The 24,065-nt window shown below is 45.1% G+C and overlaps 1 protein-coding gene and 1 long non-coding RNA gene across 3 annotated transcripts; both read right to left on the bottom strand.

Moving 5' to 3' along the window:
- Positions 1-275: 275 nt before the first annotated feature.
- On the bottom strand, positions 276-23,086 carry LOC126510708 (cyclin-dependent kinase inhibitor 2A-like). 2 transcript variants are annotated; one of them, XM_050157390.1, is made up of 3 exons: positions 22,788-23,086; positions 2,036-2,326; positions 276-458 (listed from the first exon to the last, which is right to left on the bottom strand). In XM_050157390.1, the coding sequence occupies exons 1-2, from the start codon at positions 22,978-22,980 to the stop codon at positions 2,154-2,156; spliced, it is 366 nt and encodes a 121-aa protein (XP_050013347.1). In that variant the 5' UTR covers positions 22,981-23,086; the 3' UTR covers positions 276-458; positions 2,036-2,153. The 2 variants fall into 2 exon arrangements, with proteins under 2 accessions (XP_050013347.1, XP_050013348.1); XM_050157391.1 differs by lacking the exon at positions 22,788-23,086 and adding an exon at positions 7,530-7,800.
- Positions 12,086-17,933, bottom strand: LOC126510724 (uncharacterized). The gene is made up of 2 exons (XR_007594474.1): positions 17,778-17,933; positions 12,086-12,606 (listed from the first exon to the last, which is right to left on the bottom strand). It is a non-coding gene; the product is annotated as an uncharacterized lncRNA (long non-coding RNA).
- Positions 23,087-24,065: the final 979 nt, after the last annotated feature.

Raw genomic sequence — 24,065 nt, 5'->3', positions numbered from 1 at the left:
AATGAGCGGATAAAAACTATTTTTAGTTAAGAGTCTGCAAATTTGTAGGAAATTATAGAAGAGTCAATAACCCTTTTGAACTTTATTTCGCTAAATGGCTGTTATTACGTTGACAGAACCAGGTAGGGTTGGGGGGTGCGCCAGAGCACTGCTCACAAGAAACGAGCTTATTTCAAAATACTTTTTGAAGTAAAATGATATAGAAATGGAAGCTGAAGCGGGATTTTGGACAGTGGAAGGCAATTCTATGTTAAAAAAAAAAAAACCAGAGGACATTTAAAAGGTATTATTTCCTTTTATTTCCTTGTAAAGCAAAGTGCTCGAGCCCAGCCTCTCACACGCTAGAATCACAGACGCGAATCGGGACCAGCCAAGCGCCGTTCTTTTTTCCAGACGTGGATCCAAGGGAGAGAACTGGACGAGTGAGATGAGGAACTTAGCCAGACTTTAGGGGTGGTCTGAGGAAACGAAAAGAGAGAAAACGCGTTTTAGAAAACAGCTCGGTAGGCTCCAGTCCTGCCCCGCCTCGGCAGTGCCCCGGGCTGGTGCAGCAACCCTCTCCCCCTCCGCCCCGCCCCCGCTAGGCTCTCACGGCAGCTCCAGCCAGCCCAGCCGCAGACCCCCGCCAGTCCCGGCTTTTCCCTCCCGTTCAAGCGGTGTGAGTGGTCCTGGGCCTAGCTGAGGAAGAAAAACCGGGTGGCGAATACTACCCGGCCTGCGACAGCCGGGAAGAGTAGCTCCCGGCCTCTCCCCCGGAGGCCGCGTCTCGGGTTCTGGAAGGCCGAGGATTCCCGCAGTGTCCGCTTCCATCTGCCTCCCCTCTCCTCTCCCCCCGCCCCCGCAAACCTATTAATGATTTCTTATCACAAAATGGACCCTCCGGTTTGCAAGCCTACTATTGAAGACAGGTTTCCTCCCACAAGCTCCCTGGAAGACGTCTGCACTGGGAGAAATCGGAACCACCGAATAAGGACCAGCCTGCCCGGAGCCTCTCCTGGCTGGCAACTTGGATTCTGTGTCGGCAGTTAACACTTCCACTTCCAGAGGGCCAGAGCGAGACTCTTCAGCGCCCTTGGTCCAGTATATATTCTAGTAATTTCTACGTCATGGTTTACACTAAACATTTATGTTATTTTGGTGTATTGCTTTATATATTTTATTTTAATTAATTTTTTTTTCTTTTTAGACAATAAACGACTTTAAATATGAAGTTTCGTGTGTGGGGATACAAGAAAAGAAAGCCTTTGTGGTGGCTGAAGGCTTTGAAAGGGAGAAGAGGCTTATACTGATTTGTGGTTTAGCCATGTCTCCAAGAAGTAGAGAGCTTAGATTTTATTTTAAATAATGTGTGCTGTGTTTGTGCGCGCGCGCGCGTGCTTGTTGCTCTTGCTCACTGAGGCCAGAGGAATCGAATCTGCTGGAACTGAAATTCCAGGCTGTTGTAAATTGTCTGATGTGGGTACTGTACTGGGTATCCTGCCTCAGGAAGAGCAGTGCGCTCTTACCAGCTGAGTCCCCAGCATGAAATGGAAAGGTTGAAAAGACAGGAAAGAAAGGAGTCGCTTTTCCTTAGAAGGGGAGACTGCAACCCCCTCGCGGGGAGGAGGGAGGGCTAGAAATTTTTCCATTGAGAAGGTAAAGGGCCGAGGTTGACAAAGTTGCGGGCTGAAGAACAGGGCCTAGGGGTTTGAAACTGCGTGATCAATCCACCAGGCAGGTTTGCGAAGCAGCAAAACCGAGGCTCAGTAAGCGGCAGCCAGGTCCTGCTGCTGCTCCACGGTGCAGAACCGAACCCTAGACCTCTGGCCCTCCTGACTTCCACCTAGGCCTTGACCAGGGGTAAGTGGGTGGGTACAGCTGGGATTTATGGGACAGCGTTCATGTTCTCTAGTTCATTTGGGTTCCATCTTCTTAGGTTGCCCCACAACTTGGCTCTGTGAGCTGAAGGCAACCAGCTGACCCTGCTCAACTTTTCCATCGGTAAACGAATTTCAGATACGTTCAGATTTGAAACTCTTGGACCAACTGTGCTCACCTGGGGGTGCTTGAGCAGAAGCTATGCTTGCTGTATGTTCTGAGCTATAAGCAGATAATACGCGACATCGACATGACCCCATTCCAGGGCCAGGTCTATCGGCAGGAGACCCCAGGCATCAGGCACATCCAGCTGCGCTCCCGCCTGGTGCAGTACTACCAGGGTGTCCAAGAAGCCCTCCCGCGCTGCATCGTGCACGGGTCGGGTGAGGGTGGCTGGATCCTCGCAGTTCGGATCCGCACCGTAGAGCAGCAGCAATCTGGCTACTTGGGCGTTGCCCATCATCATCACCTGAAAGAGTCAGAAAGAAGAGTAGAGGGGTCAAGGCTAGCGTGCGGTAGGGACAGAGAAAGAAGACCCATTTAAGAAGCCTCATCACTATATTAAACTACCCAGTGCAGACGTTCTACCCTTTAAGGGCTTCCTGTACCAATTTGCTGCTCCCTTCCCGCCCATTCCATTCTTTTTACACACAAGTTAATAGGGTATTTCCCATGCTTTCATGGTGCTCAAACCTTTGTAGAACATCACTAGGAGCAAGGATACTGCACTTTCTTCCTTTGAGCAGGGCGGTGGTGGCAGATGCCTTTAATGGCACTCAGGAGGCAGAGGCAGGCTGATCTCTGTAACTTGGAGGCCAGCCTGGTCTACAAGAACTAGCTAGTTCCAGGACATGCTCCAAAGCTACAAAGAAAGCCTGTCTCGAAAAACAAACAAACAAACAACAACAACAAAAAAAAGACGATCTATGGTTGTATGGTAACTGCTAAAAGTGGTTGATAAAAAACAGCTAGAGGGGCTGAAGCGAAGGCTCAGGCTCAGCGGTTAAGAGCACTGGCTGCTCTTCCAGAGGCCTTGAATTCGATTCTCAGTACCCACGTAGCCGCTCACAACCATCTGTAGTGGGATCTGATGCCCTCTTGTGGCATAAAGTCAATAGAGTGCTCATATACATAAAATAAATATATAAACCTTAAAAAAAAGACAACCAGAATTCTCACAAAACTTGTTAACCTTTTCTTCCTGGGATGTTATACTTGTATTCCTTGAAGTCTAAAATCAGAAAGTCTAAAATGTCCCTAAAATATTAATGTTCCCTTTTCATTATAAATTATTTATCCTCTAAACTGTGAACATGTTATAGAGAGAAGAGATTTTGCAGACATAGCTATACTAAGGATCTTGAGATACACTATCCTGGACTACCAGAGTAGGCTCAATGTTAACACAAATATCCTGCCAAAGGGAAGATGGAAGCAGGGATGCAGAGGTCAAAGAAAAGATGCAGGAGTCCTGGGCTAATAGCCACTAAAGTTAGGGAAAAAAGAAAACAGGTTCTGACTTATAGCCTTCATTTTAGACTTCCAGCTCCTATAATTTCATACTGACAATGCTGTGTTTGTCTTAGTCTTGTTAAACGTGTGTGTAACTGGCTCCATTGGTGGAATGTTTGCCTAGTGTTTTGGTTCACTTTCTATTGCCCTGATGAAGATTGTGACCAAAAGTATCTTGGTGAAGGCTGAAGAGATGGCGTAGGGGTTAAGAGCACTGACTACTCTTCCAGAGAACCTGGCTTCAATTCCCAGCACCCACAGGGCAGTTCACAACTGTCTGTAACTCCAGTTCCAGTGAATCCAACACCCATGGTAACACAGCAATTTTTATAAAATAAATTTTTTTAAAAAAGTATCTTGGGGGCCGGGCGGTGGTGGCGCACGCCTTTAATCCCAGCACTCGGGAGGCAGAGGCAGGCGGATCTCTGTGAGTTCGCGACCAGCCTGGTCTACAGAGCTAGTTCCAGGACAGGCTCCAAAGCCACAGAGAAACCNAAAAAAAAAAAAAAAAAAAAAAAAAAAAAAAAAAAAAAAAAAAAAAAGTATCTTGGGGAAGAAAGGGTATCACAGTTCATCACTGAGGGAAGCCAACACAGGAACCTGTCCAGAAACCTTCAGGGAGGAACTGAAGCAGAAACCATGGGGGAATGCTCTCACCGGCTTGCTCAGCTTGCTTTTTTATGCAACCCAGACCACCTCCCCAGGTATCCTACACTAGGCTGGATCCTTCCACATCAGAAATCAAGAAAATGCACCCCAAAACTTGCCTACAGGCCAGTCGGATGGAAGCATTTTCTTACTTAAGGTATCTTCTTTTTAAATTACTCTAGTTTGTCATGTTGACCATAAAGGCAACTATAAGACCTTACGTGTGAAGTGTTGGCTCAAACTCCAACACCACATAAATCCTGCATACCTGTCTTCTCAGCACTCAGGGGATACAGGAAGGGGGTCAGAACTTTCGCTCACATATCAAGTTGGAAGCCAGTCTCCCGAGCTGCCTATTTTTTTTTTCTTTTTTTACAAACTAAAGGAAAGAAGGTGGGGAAGAACTGGGAGGGAAACTGTAATTAGGATATGGTGTATGAGGGGAAATCTATTTACAATAAAAGAAAAAACATGATTTGTTAGAATAGTAATAAGACAAAAAAAACACTTCTCAAGTTTAAGATCTGAAAGCCTATCTTTGGACCCTCAGTCCTGGTACAAGCCCCTTCCCAAGAAACCGTGATTGCAGGCCTGCTCTTGATTCCTAGACTGTCTTGGAAATAAAACCAATCCTAAACTAGGTGGCACACACCTTTAATCCTTGGTGTGCACACCAAGCAAGAGCTCTGACCTTTAGCTCCCTCCGTCCACCAGAGAGGAATTCTGAAATGGAATCAACAGTCACCAGAAAAGCAAATGAGTATTGTGTGATGTGTACGTTCTGGGGGGATCCCACACCTTCTTCAGGCCTCAGGTGAGCATCAGGCATGCATGTGGTGCAGATATACACTCAGGCAAAACACCTATACACAAACAAAATAATAAAGAACCCAGCTAGATATAAGCCTAAGCAGTAGTAGTTGGGCTGCTAAACTGGAAGCTTAGTTCTGAGGCTGGAAGTCATGCTAACAACCCCAATAGGAATGTTAACTTCCAGTCACCTGTTTTCAATTTCAATGCATGAATGAAAGTCATATTGTATTAGCTATCACATAAGGCTTTCCCCAGGTTGTTTTACTTACAAAGGCAACTTTTAAAAGCTCTTTAGGGTGAGCAGGATCGCTCAGCGGGTAAACCGCTTTTCTGTCAAGCCCGACCTTCCATTTTCCAGACTCATAGGGTAGAAAGAGAAAACCACTTCCTACAAGTTGTCCTCTGTCCGCCACACAGACCCCCTCTCTCAACTAAATAAATAAATCAGAGCAGTAAAAGATTTAAAGCGCTGTAAAGTTACCTGGAAAATAAACTAGGCAGAAATTGCTTTAGAGCAAAGGAGAAAGCCCCCAAACACTGTTTTTTTTTTTTTTTTTCCAGAGAACTTACAGTTCAATTTTATTTAGGGTAAAGAATAAAGAAACGTGCTCCCACTAGAATAAACTTGGCCACAGGTTTAGAATTTGCACTCGGACTACAGGAAGTTAAGGGTGGTGCCAGGCTGATATAATTGATGTGCTGTTGTATTTGCCTACTGTGTGTCTAATAACAATCACAAACTGAGCACGGGCAACCAGCCTTGGGAGCAAGTCTTACTCCTGATGCTACCCTTCTCCTCACACCCCTACTTCTGTGTACCACCCTGTGTTGCCTCCTCTACAAGCGGGTGCTCCAGCTGCCACCTCCTCTTTTTCAGTTGAAAGTTTTACTAGCCTCAAGACTCTTTCTGAGAATCATATTAGCAACAGTCTTAACAGTCTGGCATGCAACATTACAAAAAAAAAAAAAACCCAAACCAAACAAACAAACAAAAATCTGGCTATCCAAGAAGTTCGCCACCGAAATAAGCTTGAAGAGTGAATCTTCAAGGATTTTTGGCTCCCTAATCAGTTTTTCTGCTCTGTGTTCTCGCATCTCCTGGAAAGCAGGTCATCCTTTTAGATTCACCATTGGTGTGTGTGTGTGTGTGTGTGTGTGTGTGTGTGTGTGTGTGTGTAACCGGCACTAACATTTGGTAGAGGGGCTGGGGTTTGATGGCCACAGATAGTTTTGCAACTTCAGAACCACCACGTGGCAGGACTGGCTGCTGCTGGGAGCCAAAGAGAAGGAAGGCAGGAGACATAGCCCCCCAGAGTTCTGAGTTTTTAAACATGAATCACTCAGTTTTTTCTAGATCAAGATAGCATAATTAGTTGTTATTAGTATTGTTGCATCTTCCCCTGAAGAAAGTGGAACTAATTTAGCTTCCAGGAAAGCTGTAAGCGAACTACAGAAAGAGAGAAAAAAAAATACTGTGTGCTTTATGTGTATGTTAAAGTCCTCAATAATTGCTTATAAATTTGGGTTTAAAGATTGCTCACATCTTTTATGGCACAGAAAAAGGTTGAAAAATGCGAAAATAAGTGAAAATGTGGAGAGTGCCTACACCCTTTGAAAAAAGTACCTTGAACTGTGTCCCCTGATTTTTTTTCCTTTTCTTTTCCTTTCCTTTCCTTTCCTCTCCTCTCCTCTTCTCTCTCTCTCTTTTGGGGTTTTTCTTGTTTTGTTTTGTTTTGTTTGTTTGACACGGGATTTCTCTGTGTAGTCTCCTGGCTGTCCTGGAACTCGATCTGTAAACCAGCCTCTGCCTCCTGAGTGCTGAAATTAAGGGCATCGGCCACCAGACCCGGCTTATTTTCTTTTTTCTTTTTAGAAACTAAGGATTTCTGTCTCAAACAACAAGTTGGTTAAGGTTCTGAACCAAAACGATTTCCTCTTTTTCTCTTATTAAATGGCGGTCAAAACTATCGACCTGACTTTTTTTTTTTTAACTTTTCTGTATTCCGTAAATAAAGTCTTTTCTTACATATTTTAGGACTCCAAAGGCCAACTCCCCAGAGGCTGGTAATGCTTCAGATGTTAAACTGTAACCCATAGACAGATTATTTTTTAAAAGGCTCATACCTATTTTGTACAACCACCCATACTGTCTAGCCTCACAGTCTCCACGCTAGACTTGTAAGAGATCTCAAGGTTCCAAACACTTTTATTTCTATTGTGTGGTTTTGAAGTGTGTAAAATGTATTCTGTATTGCATAGCTGCAACTGGTGCTACTTTCCTTTACCTTGCTATGCACAGGCTTTCAAGAGTGCTTATTTGTTTCATGGGAATTTTCTTTGTGAGAATTAGAAAGAATGGTTATGGATGGATATTACTAGCCGGTAAAAAAAAAAAATTCCCTCCTATGTTGAAGCTTAGTAAATTGATGAAATCAAAACCAGAAATAATCTACTGACAATGGATGAGAACAAATAATAATTCTCAGTCACGAGAATTTGAAAACTTGATGCCAAAATGGTACACTATACTAAGTTAGTTTAAAGAGGGCGGAGGGCAGCAAAATATTAGGGGGGGATGTTCTCTAAATGGTAACTGAACGGCCACTGCAGTCAGGGTTACCCAGAAAACTCCCCAGAGATGTTGGCTTTTCTCGTATGAAAGTTACCATCCCACTGCAAATAAGACACCCTGTGCCTACCTGAATCGGGGTGCGACCGAAACAGTTCGGAACGTTGGGCAAAGCCCCGGCTTCCAGCAGAGCCCGAACCTCGTGCTCGCGGCCCTGGGCCGCCGCCCTAGCCAGCGTGTCTGCCATGAGTTCCATCGCGGCTCCAAATCGCTCCCCTCTTGATCGCCTCCTTCTCGAGATTCAGTGCCTAGCCCGCCTTCGCGTGACCAGCCCGGCCCTCCTTCCTTCCTCTAAGGTTGGTGGGGGACGAGCCTCTCCCAGTGCCTGACGTGGCTCCGCAGTCTGCTATAGGAAGCGCAATTCGCCCTGAACACCCCCCGAATAGAACGTCTCTGAAACCATCGCCGCCCCTCCCCTCCCTCCCCGCGCCCCCATCGCCGCCCCCTCCCGCCCCGGGCGTGGAGGGAACGGTATTCTGTACTCCTGCAAAAGAGACGTCGGGTCTCTGCAGAGAGCTGGAGGCTGCAGCAATGCTAGAGGATGGGGTGGGGGCACCTGCTGCCCGCGCAGACCACCCCACCCCCATGCCCAGACACCCCTTGACGCTAAGCTCCTTCCGGGCGCGCAAAAGAGGAGCACGTGGGGTTCTTGAGCTGGTGAGCTAGTCCATTCTCCACCAGCGTGAAATCTCTCCCGTTTCCTTCCTCCCCAATGCAATACTCGGGTTTTAGAAAAAAAAATGAAGGCGGGTATTTTTCACCGCCAAACTGAAACTTAAGGTATTCACTCCATAGGCAAAGATTATGGCCTCGTTTCTTCAGAAGAAAGAGCTACGTTCTCGCGGCTCTGAAATGCCAGCAATCCTAGCTCAAACAACTAATTTTGCAGAGTTTCCTGCCTGCCCGGGGTCTCTGACCCACACGCCCTGTGAAACCCGCCTCTTGGCGAGGGATCTCAGAAACCGTTCTGATGTTATGGTATTGGGTGCTAGCTCTTAAAATTGTGAGTTCTTTTAAACAACAGCCAGAGAAGAATTCTGTACGCAAATACAAAAGTGAGGAAATGGAGTCCCTGGAGGACAATCTTCTTGCTCATAATTGATGCCTATTTTTTATGGGGCTGTTGTGCGTTTAAATGACTTGATATGCTTATAAACATTAAGAACTGCAGCAATTCGACTGCACGACACTAATACGTTATTCATTTTTAATGAATATTAGGTATAACCGAGGATAAAAAAAAAAAAAACAATCATCACCGAAAACACGAAGACCTTTTCTTTTACTCCTGCATTTAATACAAGGAAGTTAAACAGCAACTAAAGAGCAGAGGGTTGCTTTGGCATTTCAAGACCGTGTTCAGTCACCATAAGAAGCTTCCCCCTGCAGCAGATGGGAACAAACACAGAGACCCACAGCCAAACACAGGGCAGAGTGAGAGACCTGGAACACTCGGACTTAAACCGAGTATCTCCAACAAGTCCGTCCCCTCAGAGCCCAGGGATTCCTGCCGAAAAGGAGGCAGATGAGTGTAAGAGGGGATGGAGGACACCAAGAAAACAGGGCCCTCTAAACCCACAGGATCAACGCTCAGACGAATGAGCGCACATGGACTTGGGTAGCACGCACGAGCGAGCTCTACACAGCTCTGCACAGGTCTGTGCTCATATCATGGCTTCCTGCTGAGTGTTTTTATGAAATTCCTGAGGGTGTGAATGAGTGGGTCTCTGATTCTTATAAAGGCCTTCTCTTGGGCTCTTTCTGCTGGTTTATCTTGTCCAACTTCTATGTGTTTTTATCTTGATTATATTTTGTTTTATTTTAAAAATGAAATGAATAAATGAAAACCTAGTCACCAGGATAAAGGTTAACAACTGAATTGTCATTTATACCTTTTTGGAGAGGGAAAATCAGTTTTTACAATGTAATGACACTCTAGGTATATCAACCACTCCTAGGTAGCTCTCATGTTCAGGAGTAGTTGATCAAGATACAATGGATTCCATAGTTTTTGTTTGTTTGGTGTGTGTGTGTGTGTGTGTGTGTGCGCGCGCGCGCGCGCACGCGCGTGCATGTGCGTGGTTTTACTTGGCTACTTTTTTGGGCGTGGTGTTTTGTTTTTCTTGTTTTTTTAAGACAGGATTTCTCTGAGTAACAGCTCTAGATGTCCTGGAACTTCTGTAGACCAGGCTGGCCTCGAAGTCACAGAGATCTGCCTACCTCTGCCTCTGGAGTGTGGGGATTAAAGGTGAGCACCACCACCACCCAGCTGTATTTTTTTTTTAAATAAAGAACTTAAAATTTGGTAAGTAGTGAGGGGGAAGAGGATCTGGAAGGACTTGTGGGAGGGACAGAATATGATCAATATATATTTAAATTAAATTTTTTAAATAATAAAAATATAACAAAAAAATAAAATATCAACAATGGGCTTTGGGTAAGTATACACCAGCGCAGGCATTTGCAGTAGAGGTCATCCAAGATGATGGAATCTGTGTATGGGCCCTGCTACTATAAATAATAAATAATAGTGGTACAAACCCTTTTTAGATTTAAAGCAAAACAAAACTACCACACTCAAAATTTGTTCATCCATCTCAGCTTGGACCTGATGCCAACACTCCACATGGAGTAAAATATAAAATTCAGTCTCCTGGTTAAGAGTAGAGAAGTAGGGAGTAGGCTAAAGGAAGGGGCTCTGGAGTTAGACCTTGTAGGTTCAAACCTGGACTTTTCTGTGTATTCAGATGGAGAAGGAGGTTACTCCAGGTAGAGGAGTCAAGGTGCAGACGTGCAGGGAAATATCACTGAGATATATTGGGCAGCCGGGAAAACAAAATAGGAACCAACTTCTGGAAGAGAAGTCTGCAAAGAGAGCTGTGAAGAAGTCAGATGGAAAGCAGGAGACGGTGGGATGGATAGGCCGGCACGCCTTTCCAGCTTTGCTGGGATTGGTCAAGCCCAGGGACGCAGGTGAAACAGGTACAGGGAACCAGAAGAGACTAAAGCACCTGGGCTGAAAGGGAAACTGAAGTGAGAGAGGAGGGGTAGTTGTGAGGTGTGGCTAAAATTTCTCTTCTTGAGGAGACATAACCCACCCTCTCCTCCTAGGATCCAGTGACAAACCATGAAATGCCACCAAGCTCACTGTGGGGAGCCATGGAGTTTATTAGAATTACATACTGAACAATGGGTGAGGGTTATGAACAGGAATCTGGGTATGAAGCAGCCATCAGTGCAAGGGAGATCTGAACCCAGCATGAATGACTCCTCTGTGGCTTTGTAGAAGGCTTTGTAGTCCTTTCTCACCATTTACAGTCTAGCCCTTCATCAGAGACCCAGAAGGCGGCCAGCATGCAATAAGGGCAGAACTGAATGCAACTGGCTGGGGGTTGTGGCTGTATACTCAGATCAAAGTTTCTTTCTCATCTGAAATACTGTTGTCTCTCACTCAGATGTGACACCACCTAGCTCTTACAATTCAGTGACACTACTCACTGAGAGAGTGACATTACTCGCTCAGAAACATATTTCTTGTTGGAGTCAAAGCAGCAGCCTCTTGAGACGCAGCTGCCATTTTCCCCAGGTGAAGGCACTGCAACTGGAGGCACGTGTCCCTTGTTCAAAGTCACAGAGCAGACAAGATCACAATCATATATGCCTGTTTATAGGCCTCTGCCTATGAGTGCATGTAAAATCTGCTTACATGCATAAATAATGAGAACCCTCATTATTTATTATAGCCAGGCATATAATTAGAAGAGACAGAGAACTAGACAATAAGAAATCCATTCAAAGAGGCCAAGAAAATCATAATGGTTATCATTTAATAATCTAATAGTCCAATTGCAATGCCTTTTTATTGTGATCTCGTCAAATTTTAGTTAACTTTTTATAAAAGGAAAAACTTTCTCAATTGATAAATATGACAAGTGATGGTAATATTTCACATGGAGAAAGGCTAGCCCCTGAGAAGATCAGATTCTCAAACAGGATTGTTAATTCTTGGGAATTATTAGTTGTGACAAATTAAACATTTTTGGGGCTCCACCTGTTTATTTAAAATTATTATAAATGTTCTCTTCCTGCTCAAGCAGGACCACAGCAAGGATGCCATCTTTTGAAGACATGATGCATAATTGTAGGCAAGTCACAAAGTTTCAGCTTCAGTTTCCAAGCTGCTAACTGGATTTGGAACCTGGGAATACAACCAAGTAATACCAAAACCATCTTCAGGAGAAGTTAGAAGTGCATTACCTGTTATAGGCAGAGTTTTTAAAATGTGTACAAAACAAGTGTGATTAAAAATAAAAATTTTACCATTAAAATATCTTAAAGAGTAGATTTTATGTGCCATAGGCTAACTTTGCAGCCCAAGGAAATAACCACTCTCTAACTAAACTATTTTAATGTAAATGCATTCTGATTGTTGAGAAACTGCTTATTATAGGGAAAATAGATGAAAAAGCAATTGCATGTATGTGGACATGCATGTATATGTGTACTGCATGATATACATACATGCTTATTTGCATATATAATGGGAAGCCTCATCTTGATGACAAGTAGACAGGCATATAATTAAGAGACACAGAAATAGAGACAATAAGAAATCCATTCAAGTGGTCAAGGAAATCATAATGGTCATCATTTATTACTCAGTGTTACATACATCATTCCTAACAAGACCACTCTCTTACGGAATAAAAAGTATTATCCTTCCTTCACAAAGTAGAATGAAATAAGCCAAGAGTGCTTCTATAGCAAGCACAGTTCCAACCCCCAGGCTCCGTGCTCTCAGCAAGAGGCCCCTTCTGTCTCCCAGACAGATGTCTTCCTGTTGACTAAGGTGCAGCGCATTTGTGGTATGCAACTCAGCAATTTTTTTTTTCTCTGAGTGCTCAGATAAACGGCAAAGCCTGAATCAATGCAGCAGGATATCTATGGGTAAGAAGTACTAGCTTGTGCGATATTTGTCAGTAAAAATACAGTGTCAGAAACTGGGTCCCTAGGTCCCTCCAGAAGTCACTTAGTAGTCACAGCCATTGTGGATGATGTTTTTCCATGTTCATTTTGAATGCTTGTAGCTCACGCATGTAGAAAAACCAGGGCTTGGTGGTGGTGGTGGTATGTGCCTTTAAACACAGCTAAAATGACAGAGAGAGAGAGAGAGAGAGAGAGAGAGAGAGAGAGAGAGAGACACCAGGAAATGAACTTCATGAAGAAAACAAGAAATTGTGCCACACAGAAATAACAATGCTGAAAAAAATTCCCTTCCTTGCTTTTAAGTCTTTACCTTGAAGATCCTGTACCATTTAAGATATTTCACTCCTGCTTATGAGAACGTTCCAAATTTCCCCAAAGGTATAGCACGAAGACTCGTCAACCGCTCTACCACGCAGTTATATAGATATATATGACAGTCCTAGCTACCCGGTTAATAAATAGTGTCTATAGACTTTATTAACAAAGCAAAACAAACCAAACAGCAGAAAGCTGCTCTGGAACCCTGAATCTGCCTGCTTCTGCCTTCTGAGGACTGGAATTACAGGACTGGCACTATTTTCTGTAGATCTTGAATGATTTTCTCTCCCCATATTCTTTCCATGACCACAGCTACTTTGCCTTGGACACGTGTGTGATGGGAATGACAGATCCTTCAAATAACTGTGGAAGGAACACAAACGAGGGACTGGATCGCAGACAAACCCACCAAGAGAGAATGCAGAGAACTGACCCCTTATTCACCAGCTCCAGGAATCCCCAGGTGGGCCCTGCTTCCAACTGCTGGGCTTATAGGTTTGCACCAAGCAATCTGGGCTTAGTTTAAATAAATTATGTATTTTTTTGTTTTCTTTGTTCCTTTGTTCTCTCTCCCCAGGTTTAAGTAAATTATTTAAGCTTCCTGAAGTCTGCAAGAAAATAAATTCACCTAATAAAGGTCTTTGTGGGGACTATTAGATCTGTGAAAATCCAGGTATACAGAGGATTCTCAATAAATAAAGATGAGTGATCTCCCCGGTTCTCCTTCCCTTGTTTTTCCCAGAGAGCCATCTGGGAGCACTGGCATCCATTAAAACCTGGGCTTTCTCTAAATAAATAAATAAAGATGAGTTTAGAACACACACATGTTCTCTCATGTTGTTCATAGAGGCCATCAAAATCAAATTCTGCTTTTCCCTGATTCGTAACTGCGCATTCCTGTACATGTTAAAAACTCAACAAATAACCTCCTAATAGTTGTGATTAATTCTCCTGTTGGGGACTCAACTCTCTAAGAACAGCACTGTGGTAATAGATGGACCTGTGTTCCAACTAAAGAAGTTCCAGAGAAAAACAGCCACTAAATCATGGGAAGTGACTCTGGGGCGGATCCCTGTGTCCAATGTTTCCTCTGCGCTGTCACCTACCACTTTCTCTTTGTGTGTATTTCAAGCAGAAATTTATGAGACAGTCTCACCTTGTATTCTAGGCTGGCCCAGGGAAAACTAGGCAAAACAGTGGAAATGCAAAATTTACCTTTGACAAACTTTTATGTTCTACCTCCTTTAAAAAAAATCCCTTATAGATTTTCCCTGATAAACAAACAAACAAACAAACAAAATCTTTGCCCTCTGACAATGGGAAGAATGGTATGTTGTGCATTTTGTATGTCTGGAATCCCAATTCTGAATAATTTCTTTAAATTGTTATTACAAATGACTCAAAATATTGAATTCTACATTTCAGACATCTTGAAGGGCTTGAAGATGACTTTAATATTTCTGTACACATATCCCACCACACACACACATACCACACATACACACACAACGGTATTAAAAACTGTCTTGAGTAAACTTCAATAAAGTGCTCTCTGTAGAAACCCCTATTCCAGGCCATTGACCTTTTTTTTTTTTTTGAGATTAAAAACAAGCTAATAACAATACTTTTAGTTTCAATGATTATACTGATTTTCTACTATAGGAAATTATAAGTTTTATCCTGATAGCAAGTGGCATTACACCCTACAGGCTTTCCTACAGGGCTTCTGTGCGGTGTAGATTTAAAAGAAGGTAAGTTTACAGTGATTGCATACGGATGCTTGACTTGACTGATGATATCCATGCCTTATTTGGATGTTCTCAGTGAGTCTCGACATGCTCTACTTCCTTCTTTTTCTCATTATATAAATACTATAAGCTACTCTCCCCACCCCCGGGCTTCCAGATGAGAAAGTGGAAGCAGAGAAGTTTCTACAGCTCCCTGCTGAAGCCACACCAGCTAGGAAGCTATGGGAACAGCACCCGATGTAGGCCACATGAATACCAACAATGAGCTTTCTTCTGCTTCAAACTGCTCCTGCATTAGTTCAGAGGTTCTCATTTGCTGCTTCTAAATAATGCAGGAACAAGTGATTTATGTTTATGAGAGGTTTCAGTTTAAATTTATGAGATCAATGACTTGGGGAAGTCAAGAACTTTAGTTACTATCATATTGCCTATTGTTTTGTAGCTTTCCATGGAATCAGTAAATATTTCCTGGGACATATATCCTCATACTGACTTAAGGGGGTCAAAAATGTATAGAACCCCAAAGCATGAGGTGCACACCTATGGTCCCAGCACTCAGAAGGTTAGGCAAGAGGATGGCTATGAATTCCAGGCCAGCCTGGGTTACACAGTGAGAGAGATCCTGCCTCACCAAACAGCCAAATAACCCCTCAAAACAGCTCACATAATAGTATTAGCTAGAAGAAATTAAAAAAATGAAATTGTGTGTGTGTGTGTGTGTGTGTGTGTGTGCTCTTAATTCCAGAGGCAACCAAAGGCAGTAAAAAGTCACTAACCAGTGGCGGTTGACAGGTTGTGATACTTATTTGAGCCTTAATCTTTAAACAACACAAGAGAAAGTAAAACTTCAAAAACGCAAGAGCACTAAGGTAACTGGGATAATGCGGATCAAATTTCTCCACTGAGCTCCTCATAATCACTTCTGAGAGAAAAATCTAACTTCAGAAGAATGACTGGATAAGCGTCTTTCTGAGAAATGCGGTATTCCATAGAAAACATTTTGCTGCAGCTACTTGGCGTGTAAAGTTCAAAGTATCTCACTTTACAGGGGCGCTTACTCATCTCAAACAAAGATGCTACTTTTCTTCATGTGGAAGAGGATTTTCAACCAAAGGGAGTCAGATGGCTGCTGTTTCTTTAAATTGGAAGCAAGAATCACACAAATGCTTAGTCAGCCGATCTGGCAACTGAACAGAAAAGGAGCAAAAAAGTGGTGGCACTCGGAAGAGAAAGTAAAGCACAGACTTTGTATTAATGTACACATGTAACAGGAGATCCCTGGTAAGGCCCAGAGAAACTGATTCCATTCTGAGTTTTTCTTACAACTTCACTTCCTGTTGCTCAGGGCATCTACCCCCCTATCCCCCCGCCCCCCCCCACCCCCACCCCATTATCCACCTCTCCCCTCTCTTCCCATTACTGGGCTTTTACAGACACACAAAGGTCCGACATTTTGTCAGCTTCATTCTGTTATGGTTTTGATTCTAAATAAATTATTTAAATCAGTGAAACCCCTTTGTCTTTCTTCCTTTTTAAACAGCATTTTAGGTTCTATTTACTCCAATTCTGGTTTAGATAATAAAATAAAAAACCCTTATTTATATGCATATGAAGAGATTTATTCACCTGGTACAAAAAAAAGTGAAGTATACCTAGAATTGTGGCTTTCGTATATGCAACTTTCAGTCTGACACTGTGAGCCTTAAAAATATCCTGTTATGTCCTCCTCCCTAATAGAACCCTTGGTTATACAAATCTGGTGGCCCTGAGATTCCCCCCTGCAAATTCTAACACGGAAAGGTCTCTTTTTCATTTTGTGAAACAATTTCTTCTTTGATTATTCAGTTCCTCTCCTACCTGGAGTCCAGAGTTTACTTAACTTTAAACTTTAAGTGGCTTTGCTAAGTTTAAAAACAAGCAAAAATAAGATCTGAAATGAGCAATATTGACATTTGCAAATCATGCCCAGAGGCCCCTTGAGGACAGTGCAGACTCCAGGGATCTGTCAGAACTCTGCTGGGGTAGAAATTGAGAGCGAGAGAGAAAGCCACCTGAACAGCTCTCAGGCCAAGGCGCTGCCGCTGCCTCTGCCTGGCTGTGCGCGCTGCACTCCTCCGATTTCTGGTTTCTCGCCTGCTTCCATTAAGAAAGCAAACACACGGAGAGAACTCTGCACAGTGTTATTAGTTTCAACGTGCATAAGAGATTAGTTAACTTTATTCAGACAATTCTAAACTACTACAAAGTAGCTTTTCCTTGGACACAATTTCTCTTGGGGATTGGGAGTGTGGTTTCTCAGGGGTGGAGCCTGGACCCCGTGCATCCAGAGTTCCCTCCCCAAGCCCCCCCCCCTCCCCGGTTTCTGTCTGAGTACTTTAGGAGGTGGTGATTTGACACCGAGAGACAACACTGAGTTAAAAAGTCTTTTGTGATAATGGGTTTTCATTTTCATAAGCAAGGTCAATATAGAATTCCTAACAAAAACCAAACTCTAGAGGGGATTGTGACTTTGTGTGACTTTAAATCTTTTAGCAAGATTTGTATCTTATTTTTCCCACTTTTTCACGTTTTCTCCTGACCATGGTTTTGCTGAAAGAAATTCAGTGTCTGTTCTGGGGCTCATGAAACAAGCAAGTGAGGAGCTGAAAAGAAGGGTGTCTTTTAATCTGTTCTTAAAATAAAAAGATGACATTGGTATTTGGTAGCACCAACAATTTTAAGTCCACCGGGGCTTCCTATTTACACAGCCCATAGCATGAATTACCACGTGGAGGATCTGTTGAGGCCTGAAGTTGGGGGATATTTTGTAGGAGGTTTATTCACAGGTCTTCTTGGACTATATTTTGCTCGGAATCCCTGAAGTGGGTGAGGTTCCTTTCTGATTAGTAATTTCAAGGGCACATTCTAATTGAGGGCTATTGCACAACAAAGAGAAGGCAGAGTCAACACTGGAAAATTAGTGCTGGCCTCTTGAAGGTGTGGCTGCACTTCCGATCTCAAAGCAGAGAGGCCTGGACCCCACATGGCCTGCGGGGCTGGGAGGGGGGGGAGAGCGGATTGGGAGTGCTTTGGCTCTGTGTGTTCACCCAAATAAAACTGATTTACTCTTGGCCACCATCAACCCTTCAATAACAGCTGAGTTAGTGATGTAGAGAATCTAGAGAAGTCTAAGTCTGCCTGACACTACCCCTTGTTGTGCACAGTGCGGCTCCCCTTCCCACAAGGCCTCTAACGCCTACAGTTACTTTTATCTGATTAAATCTTACCTGAGGCTGTGTCTCTGGGCAGGGAAGTGGTCAAGAGGGGACTAAACAGAAGGAGTGCCTGGGTAGCAGGTCTTGTTTTGGCCGCCAGCTTAATCACCATTTCTCTGGGGAGGAGGGGGGGGAGAAACAGGAAAGGAGAGAGAAAGAGATGGAGAGAGAGAGAGAGAGAGAGAGAGAGAGAGAGAGAGAGAGAGAGAGTGAGGGGGGGGGGGGGGGGGGGGGGGGGGGGGGGGGGGGGAGAGAGAGAGAGAGAGAGAGAGGGGGGGGGGGGCTGGAGCTGTGTGGAGCTCAGCTACTCACTGGTGCTCATGGGGGTGTCTCAGGACAGGACGCCTGAGATGTTAGCTCTGCCAACCAGGGATTCCCAGCTTGTGGTCACTCAAATGCCTGAGTATGAATTTAGCAGGTGAGATGGGGGGGGAGGGGGGAGAGTAAGCAAAGAGAAAGGATAGCAGGGAGGGTGACAAGGCTGAAATGAGACCCAACATCCAAGAGCCTCGGAGATGGGTGAGGGCAGCAGGAGCATCCTTTCCTGAAGTCTGGGGAACTAGTGCTGCAGAGTTAAAGCCTGAAGTCACAGCCCTTGCTAGCAGTCTCAGACTTCAAAGCCACCTTCATAGAGGCGAGAGACTCACAACTCAGTTCTTGACTCATTTAACAGTCTTAGTTCAACCCCTAAGTGTAATATTATGGTGCTAGAGGCTTTGGCAGTGAAATTTGTTGACTATAAGTGATATCAGATGAATTTATAAAACTCAAAAGTGAATGTCCCCAGTCCCTCCCAGTCTGAGGAAATTGTTTACTATGCCAAGTCTCATTTTTAAAATTGCCTGTTGTGGGGTGGGGTGAAGAGCAAGATGGCACAGGTCTTAACTTCCAGCTCTTGGTAGGCGCAGGCTGGTCTCTGAATTCAAGGCCAGTCCGGTTTACCCAGGGAGTTCCAGGCCAGTCAAGGCTAGTGAGACCCTGTCTCAAAAACAAAACAAAACAAAACAAAACAAAAACCAAATCCAAACAAAAATAATTGCGTACCTGTAGGCAACTATTTTACATTGTATAAAATATATTAAATGTTTTACAAAAAAGTATGTCAATATGTCAGCCAGAGTGGGCACACACACACACACACACACACACACACACACACGCCTGCACTCTCCCAGTGGCTGAGGCAGGAGAACAGGGAAATTTCAGGTCAATCTGGACTACAAAGGGAGGCTATTAAAATCAAACAAACTTGGTGGTACGCACCTTTAATTGTAGCACTTAGGAGGCAGAGGCAAGCAGATCTCTGTGGTTGGAGCTCAATCTGGTCTACATAGAGTTCCAGGTTAGTCAGGGCTACCTAGGGGAAAAGTGGGAAAAACCTAATAATTATCCCAACCTAATAATGATCTCATTCCAGGTTATACTTTAACACCATATTGTTATAATTTTAGGCAACTTTCTTTCTTCCTGTACTGATCTTCATCAAGTATTTTCTTCCCTGAGGGTAGCTAGGTTCAAGTGTAAGTAAGCTCACGTAAAGTTCTCACTCTGTGCTATAAAGTTGGCTGAGGATGAAGGTCAGTTCATAGAGGATCTGGCTAGCTCTCAGGAAGTCCTAGGTTTGGTCCCCAGAGTGTATAAACAAGGTGGGGTGGCCGACTGCTAGAAATCCAAGCACCCAGAAGGTGTTCAGATGTTTATTTCGCAACCTTCTTGGGCTAAATACATGAGACCACACCTAAAAAAGTGTTTTTCTTACCTGTAATGTGCTTGTAAAAGGTCATATTAGAGATGAGCTATGTGAAAATCTGAAGTTAGGGAAAATTCATACTTAATACTATAATTTTTATAGTTTGAGGATGAAATAATACTCATCATTTATACAAACCAGAATACAGAAGCACTGAATCACAGAAGCGGGGTTTCAGTTTGAGGGGCCCAAAGTACTGTAGTGTGAAGGAACAAGAGAGATGGGGTGAAATCACGGGTCAAAATGCTCAGTGATTCTAGAATTGAGTCGGTGTGAGTGGCAGAACTGTAAACCAGAGTACTGCTAGAGACAGACAGTAGTAGGTTATCCTGCTTCTAGGATGGCAATCAAAATATAAAAAGGAAAGGGTGGTTGTTATTGTGTGTAGAACACAGCACCAATGGGATCACCTCCATACTGAAATACTGGCTTCAGTCAGCAGCAAGGTCGGCAAGGTCGGCAAGGCTCTGACCTTGCAATGGCTGCGAGGTGGAGGAGTAGAAGGAGGAGGAGGAGGAGGAGGAGGAGGAGGAGGAGGAGGAGAGGAGGAGGAGAAGGAGGAGAGAGTTCCTAAGTAGCCAGGAATACTAGGGAGGGCAGAGCTTAGCAAAGAGTATTGTGTATTGCGTGCACTGGAAACTGGGCCAGGGCCTTCTGCAGACTACTACTGAATTGTATCCCCACTCCCTCACAGAATTTTATTAAACACATTTTCAGGCATAGGAATAAAAAAAAATCCAATGAACACATCTACAGAATTCAAAATGTTAGAATATTGACATCTGACATCTTTGCACCAATAGTCAATAATTTGTATAAGGAACGTTTAAACATTTGCACCCCAAGGGCCTGAGTGATTTTACGTGATTAGCACCAAGTATATTCCTAAGTCAATACCACTGTGGTGGAATATGTAAACATGAGGTGCATAGTTATAAAAACCCTGGTAATTAACACCTCAGATATTTCTATTACATGCTTAGCTTCAAATAGAAAGTTGGGAAATTGGCCTTTTTTTGGGTACATTCTATGCGCGCCATAAGTTCTACTATCAAATATTTGCTGGTAATTGGGCCTTTTTATATACTGGAAGCACTTCGAGATAATTCCCACATTAAATTCCTGAAAACTGGTTTTGACTTGCAACAGTAAGCGCTTTCTTTCAACAAATCTATTCTTATACTTTACAGTCTGCACTACAGCTGGTGCACACCTTTAATCCCAGCACTCAGGAGGCAGACGCAGGGTGATCTCTGTGAGTTTGACACCAGCCTGGTCTACAAGAACTAGTTCCAGGACAGACTCCAAAGCTACAGAGCAATCCTGTCTCAAAAAACCAAAAATAAATAAATAAAAATAAAAAAACCAATATTATAAATGGATATTACAACTCTGTGTTTAATTTTGCCTCAAATATCCCAGGATTGCCTTGAATTATGAATGCCATAAAGGATAACCTTAAGTCCTGTGTTCTCCTGTCTCTATTACTGCTTGGTTCCCCAAAGAATCAGGATCATTCCGCTCTCCAGAGCTGGAATTACAGAAAAGCACCACCACAGCCACCTACTTCTGCCTCTCGGGGATGGAACCCAGGATTTTGTGCATGTTAGGAAAAGAACTACAGTCCCTTCTTTAACTCTAAATGGCTACAGCATTGTGTTTTATATTCCTGAAAATATACAATTATAACATTTACAAATGCTAAAAATTTCTACTTCCTTTCCACAGATTCCCAAAGGCACCAAATTATTAATATAAAATAATTATGTAGGGAGAAATATATAGAATCATAAAATAGCTTTTTAATAGGGCATAGCACTAACAACTATATTCAAACTAATATATTACAAGGGGTAGACATTTGCTGTACAGAAAAAAAAAAAAAAACACAAACCAAAAACCCACCATTAAGGAAGGTGACTTGGTTCCTGCGAATGTTTTGAAATGAACTAAAATCAAATCTAGCAATAAGTCACAGAAACCTTTAACAATGCTCTCTACTAACTTTTGGAAGAATGAAATTTCGCGCCCCTTTAGTATCAGCACCCAGGAAGCTGTCTTAGTGAGTTGGAGGCCAGCCTGGTCTACAGGGCAAGTTCCAGGACACCCAGGGCTGAACGGAGAAACACGTTCTTGAAAAAGAAACTACCACAACAAAAACCAAACAAACAAAACTTTGACAGCTTTTCTTTACATTTTTTCTTTTTCTTTGTGGTCCAGGCCAGGGCTCCAGCTGCCCTAGCCCTCCTGGATAGTGTTAATAGTTTTACATATCCATGCCTAAAAGACAATTGATACTACAATAAAAAGCTTTCCCCAGGGGGTGGGAGCTTCACTTTTGGGACCCAGTGTGCTCTAAGATTTTAGCATACAGTATCTACACAGGTTTTTTTTTTTTTCTTTCAGTTTTCCAGATCACTCGGTGGGAGGATAAAACGTGTCAGATTCTATTTTTCAAGCAGTAGGCCTCAAGTAAAACCCAGGCTAAATGTGGTCTGGGATGTTTAAAATCTGACTACTTCTGACTCCTCCTGGACCGCACGTTCAAGTTCTACACCTGAGGATCCTGAAAGCACTATCCAAAGATGTTTCAGTGACTTAGGCCAGCCAGTAAAAAGTTTCCAACTCTATGGACTGCAACTGTCCATACTGGCTGAGGAATCTTGAAGAATTGAGTGTTTGCTTCTCTATCTGCTACTGATTACATTAAAATCGTAACGCGAAGTCTTCTTATTTTAGGAAGTCAATCTTTGTTCACGCTGCCCCTCTCGCAGGCCCAATGTGAGCCAGCCTGGTGGATGGGGGCTAAATAGGCAAACCCTTAGAAAACAAGACCGTTAGCAGGTATTCCCCCCTCTGCTCCGCCCCCAGGGTGAAATTATGAGTTCTAGAAAACCACTTTACCTATAGTAGTGTGTGTGTGTGTGTCTGTGTGTGTGTATGTGTATACACGCCCGCACCTTACTAAAGCATAACGGAGAACCGTAGGGAGTCACTCATTCTAAGGCAGCAGGTTTAGAAACTCGAGAATCCTAAACTTTTCGCAGGATTGAGGAAGACTGTATGAAGCGGGGTGGGGGGCCTTCAGATTCACCATGTGGTAAAGAGAGCGCGCCACCTCCGAGGAACTCACCCGAAAGTGGAAAAGCGACCCTCCCCTCCCCCCTCCTGTCTGCACCCGGACGCGTCCTCTTTCTACCTCGTGGGTCAGATGCACGAAAGCACGCGGAACCACAGCCCCTGTGCGCCGGGCTCTGGAGGGCCTTTCTTACCTGGTCCAGCGTGCAGCGGCCGCCCTCTGCGCTGGCTCCTCCTTAGCATCAAAACCAGGGCCACGACAGCCAGTGCGCGGCTCGCTGACCCGTGTCGCGAAGATCGCGGGAACCGCACCACGAAAGCCTTCACTCGGGGTGGGCGATCTGCGCGTTCCCGAATCCGCACAGTCACCAGGAACCTGTACCCCATGCTCCAGCCGCCGCACTCGCCCAGCGGTCGCCTCCGTGTGCCACGAGAGGTGAGAAGCGCCGCCCCCAGCCCATTCTGTTCGGAAGCACCCCGCGACCCACGCACCGCCCCCGGCCCATCTCCGCCCCCCTTCCCCTCCCGCCCATCTCCGCCCCCCCCGGCGCGTCCCCGCGTCCCCAGTCGCGCGGGAAAGCTTCCCAGAGGCGCCCAGAGGGAGGCGCGCGCGGGGCCGGCGGGCCGCATCCGGGGTCCCGCTGCCTCCCGCCCAGCGCACGCCTCCCGCCTCGGCCGCTCGCCGCGCTCGCCACCCCTCGCGGTGACAGCCGGCGCCTCGGGACGCGTGCGCACCGCCCGCCCCCTGGCTGCAGCGGTCACCTAGAGCGGCTGGCTCGGCACGCCCCGCGCGCGGGTCCGTTGTCGCTGCGGTCAGGTTTGGGTCCCGGTCCCCTTCCTCTCAGCCCGACGCCCCTCGGCGAGGCTTGCCCGGTTCCGAATTCAACTATTTGAAGGAGAAAAAGGAAGATCAGCGAGGCCTGCCATGTGTCAGCCCGCCAATCAGGACGCGCGCGGGCGTTTTGAACGCGAGCGCCATGTAGCTGCGCTCCTCCGCAGAGGACCGCGCGGAGAGAAGAGCTTCTGCCTGCATGGGAACCCAGGACCTGTGCTCCGCTGCGGACCGGTAGGTGCGGCCCGGCGGGTCCCCGAGTGGATGGGCAGACACGAGGCCGCCGCTCGGGGACCGTGTTTATTTTCGGTTTTAAGAGAGAGCGCCAGAGGAGCGTCCGCCTGTCTTCCTCTTTCTCCGCCCAGCGTCCCCACCCTCCGCGATCCCCTCCCCCCTCCTCCGGGCTGCCCCTTTCCCCGCCGCCCCCCCCCCCTTCCCTCCTCCCCCGCCGCGGACCCCGCCGAACAGGAAAAGCGGGGGGAGAGGGGGAAGGAGAGGAAGGAGCGGTAAAAACGGAGGGCCGAGTCGACCCGGGACTCCGGGAAAGCGCTGGGTCAGTCGCGGGTCCGGACCTCTGCGCTTGCGAAAGCGGGAAGTCGAGCCCAGGACGCCTCTAGCGGGCGCGCGGCAGCTTCCCGGG

This window comes from Alexandromys fortis, unplaced genomic scaffold (genome assembly GCF_014885135.2).
Source record: "Alexandromys fortis isolate MF-2015 unplaced genomic scaffold, M_Fortis_MF-2015_v1.1 scaffold_64, whole genome shotgun sequence".
Lineage (NCBI taxonomy): Eukaryota > Metazoa > Chordata > Mammalia > Rodentia > Cricetidae > Alexandromys > Alexandromys fortis.
This window is presented reverse-complemented; position numbering and strand designations above follow the sequence as displayed.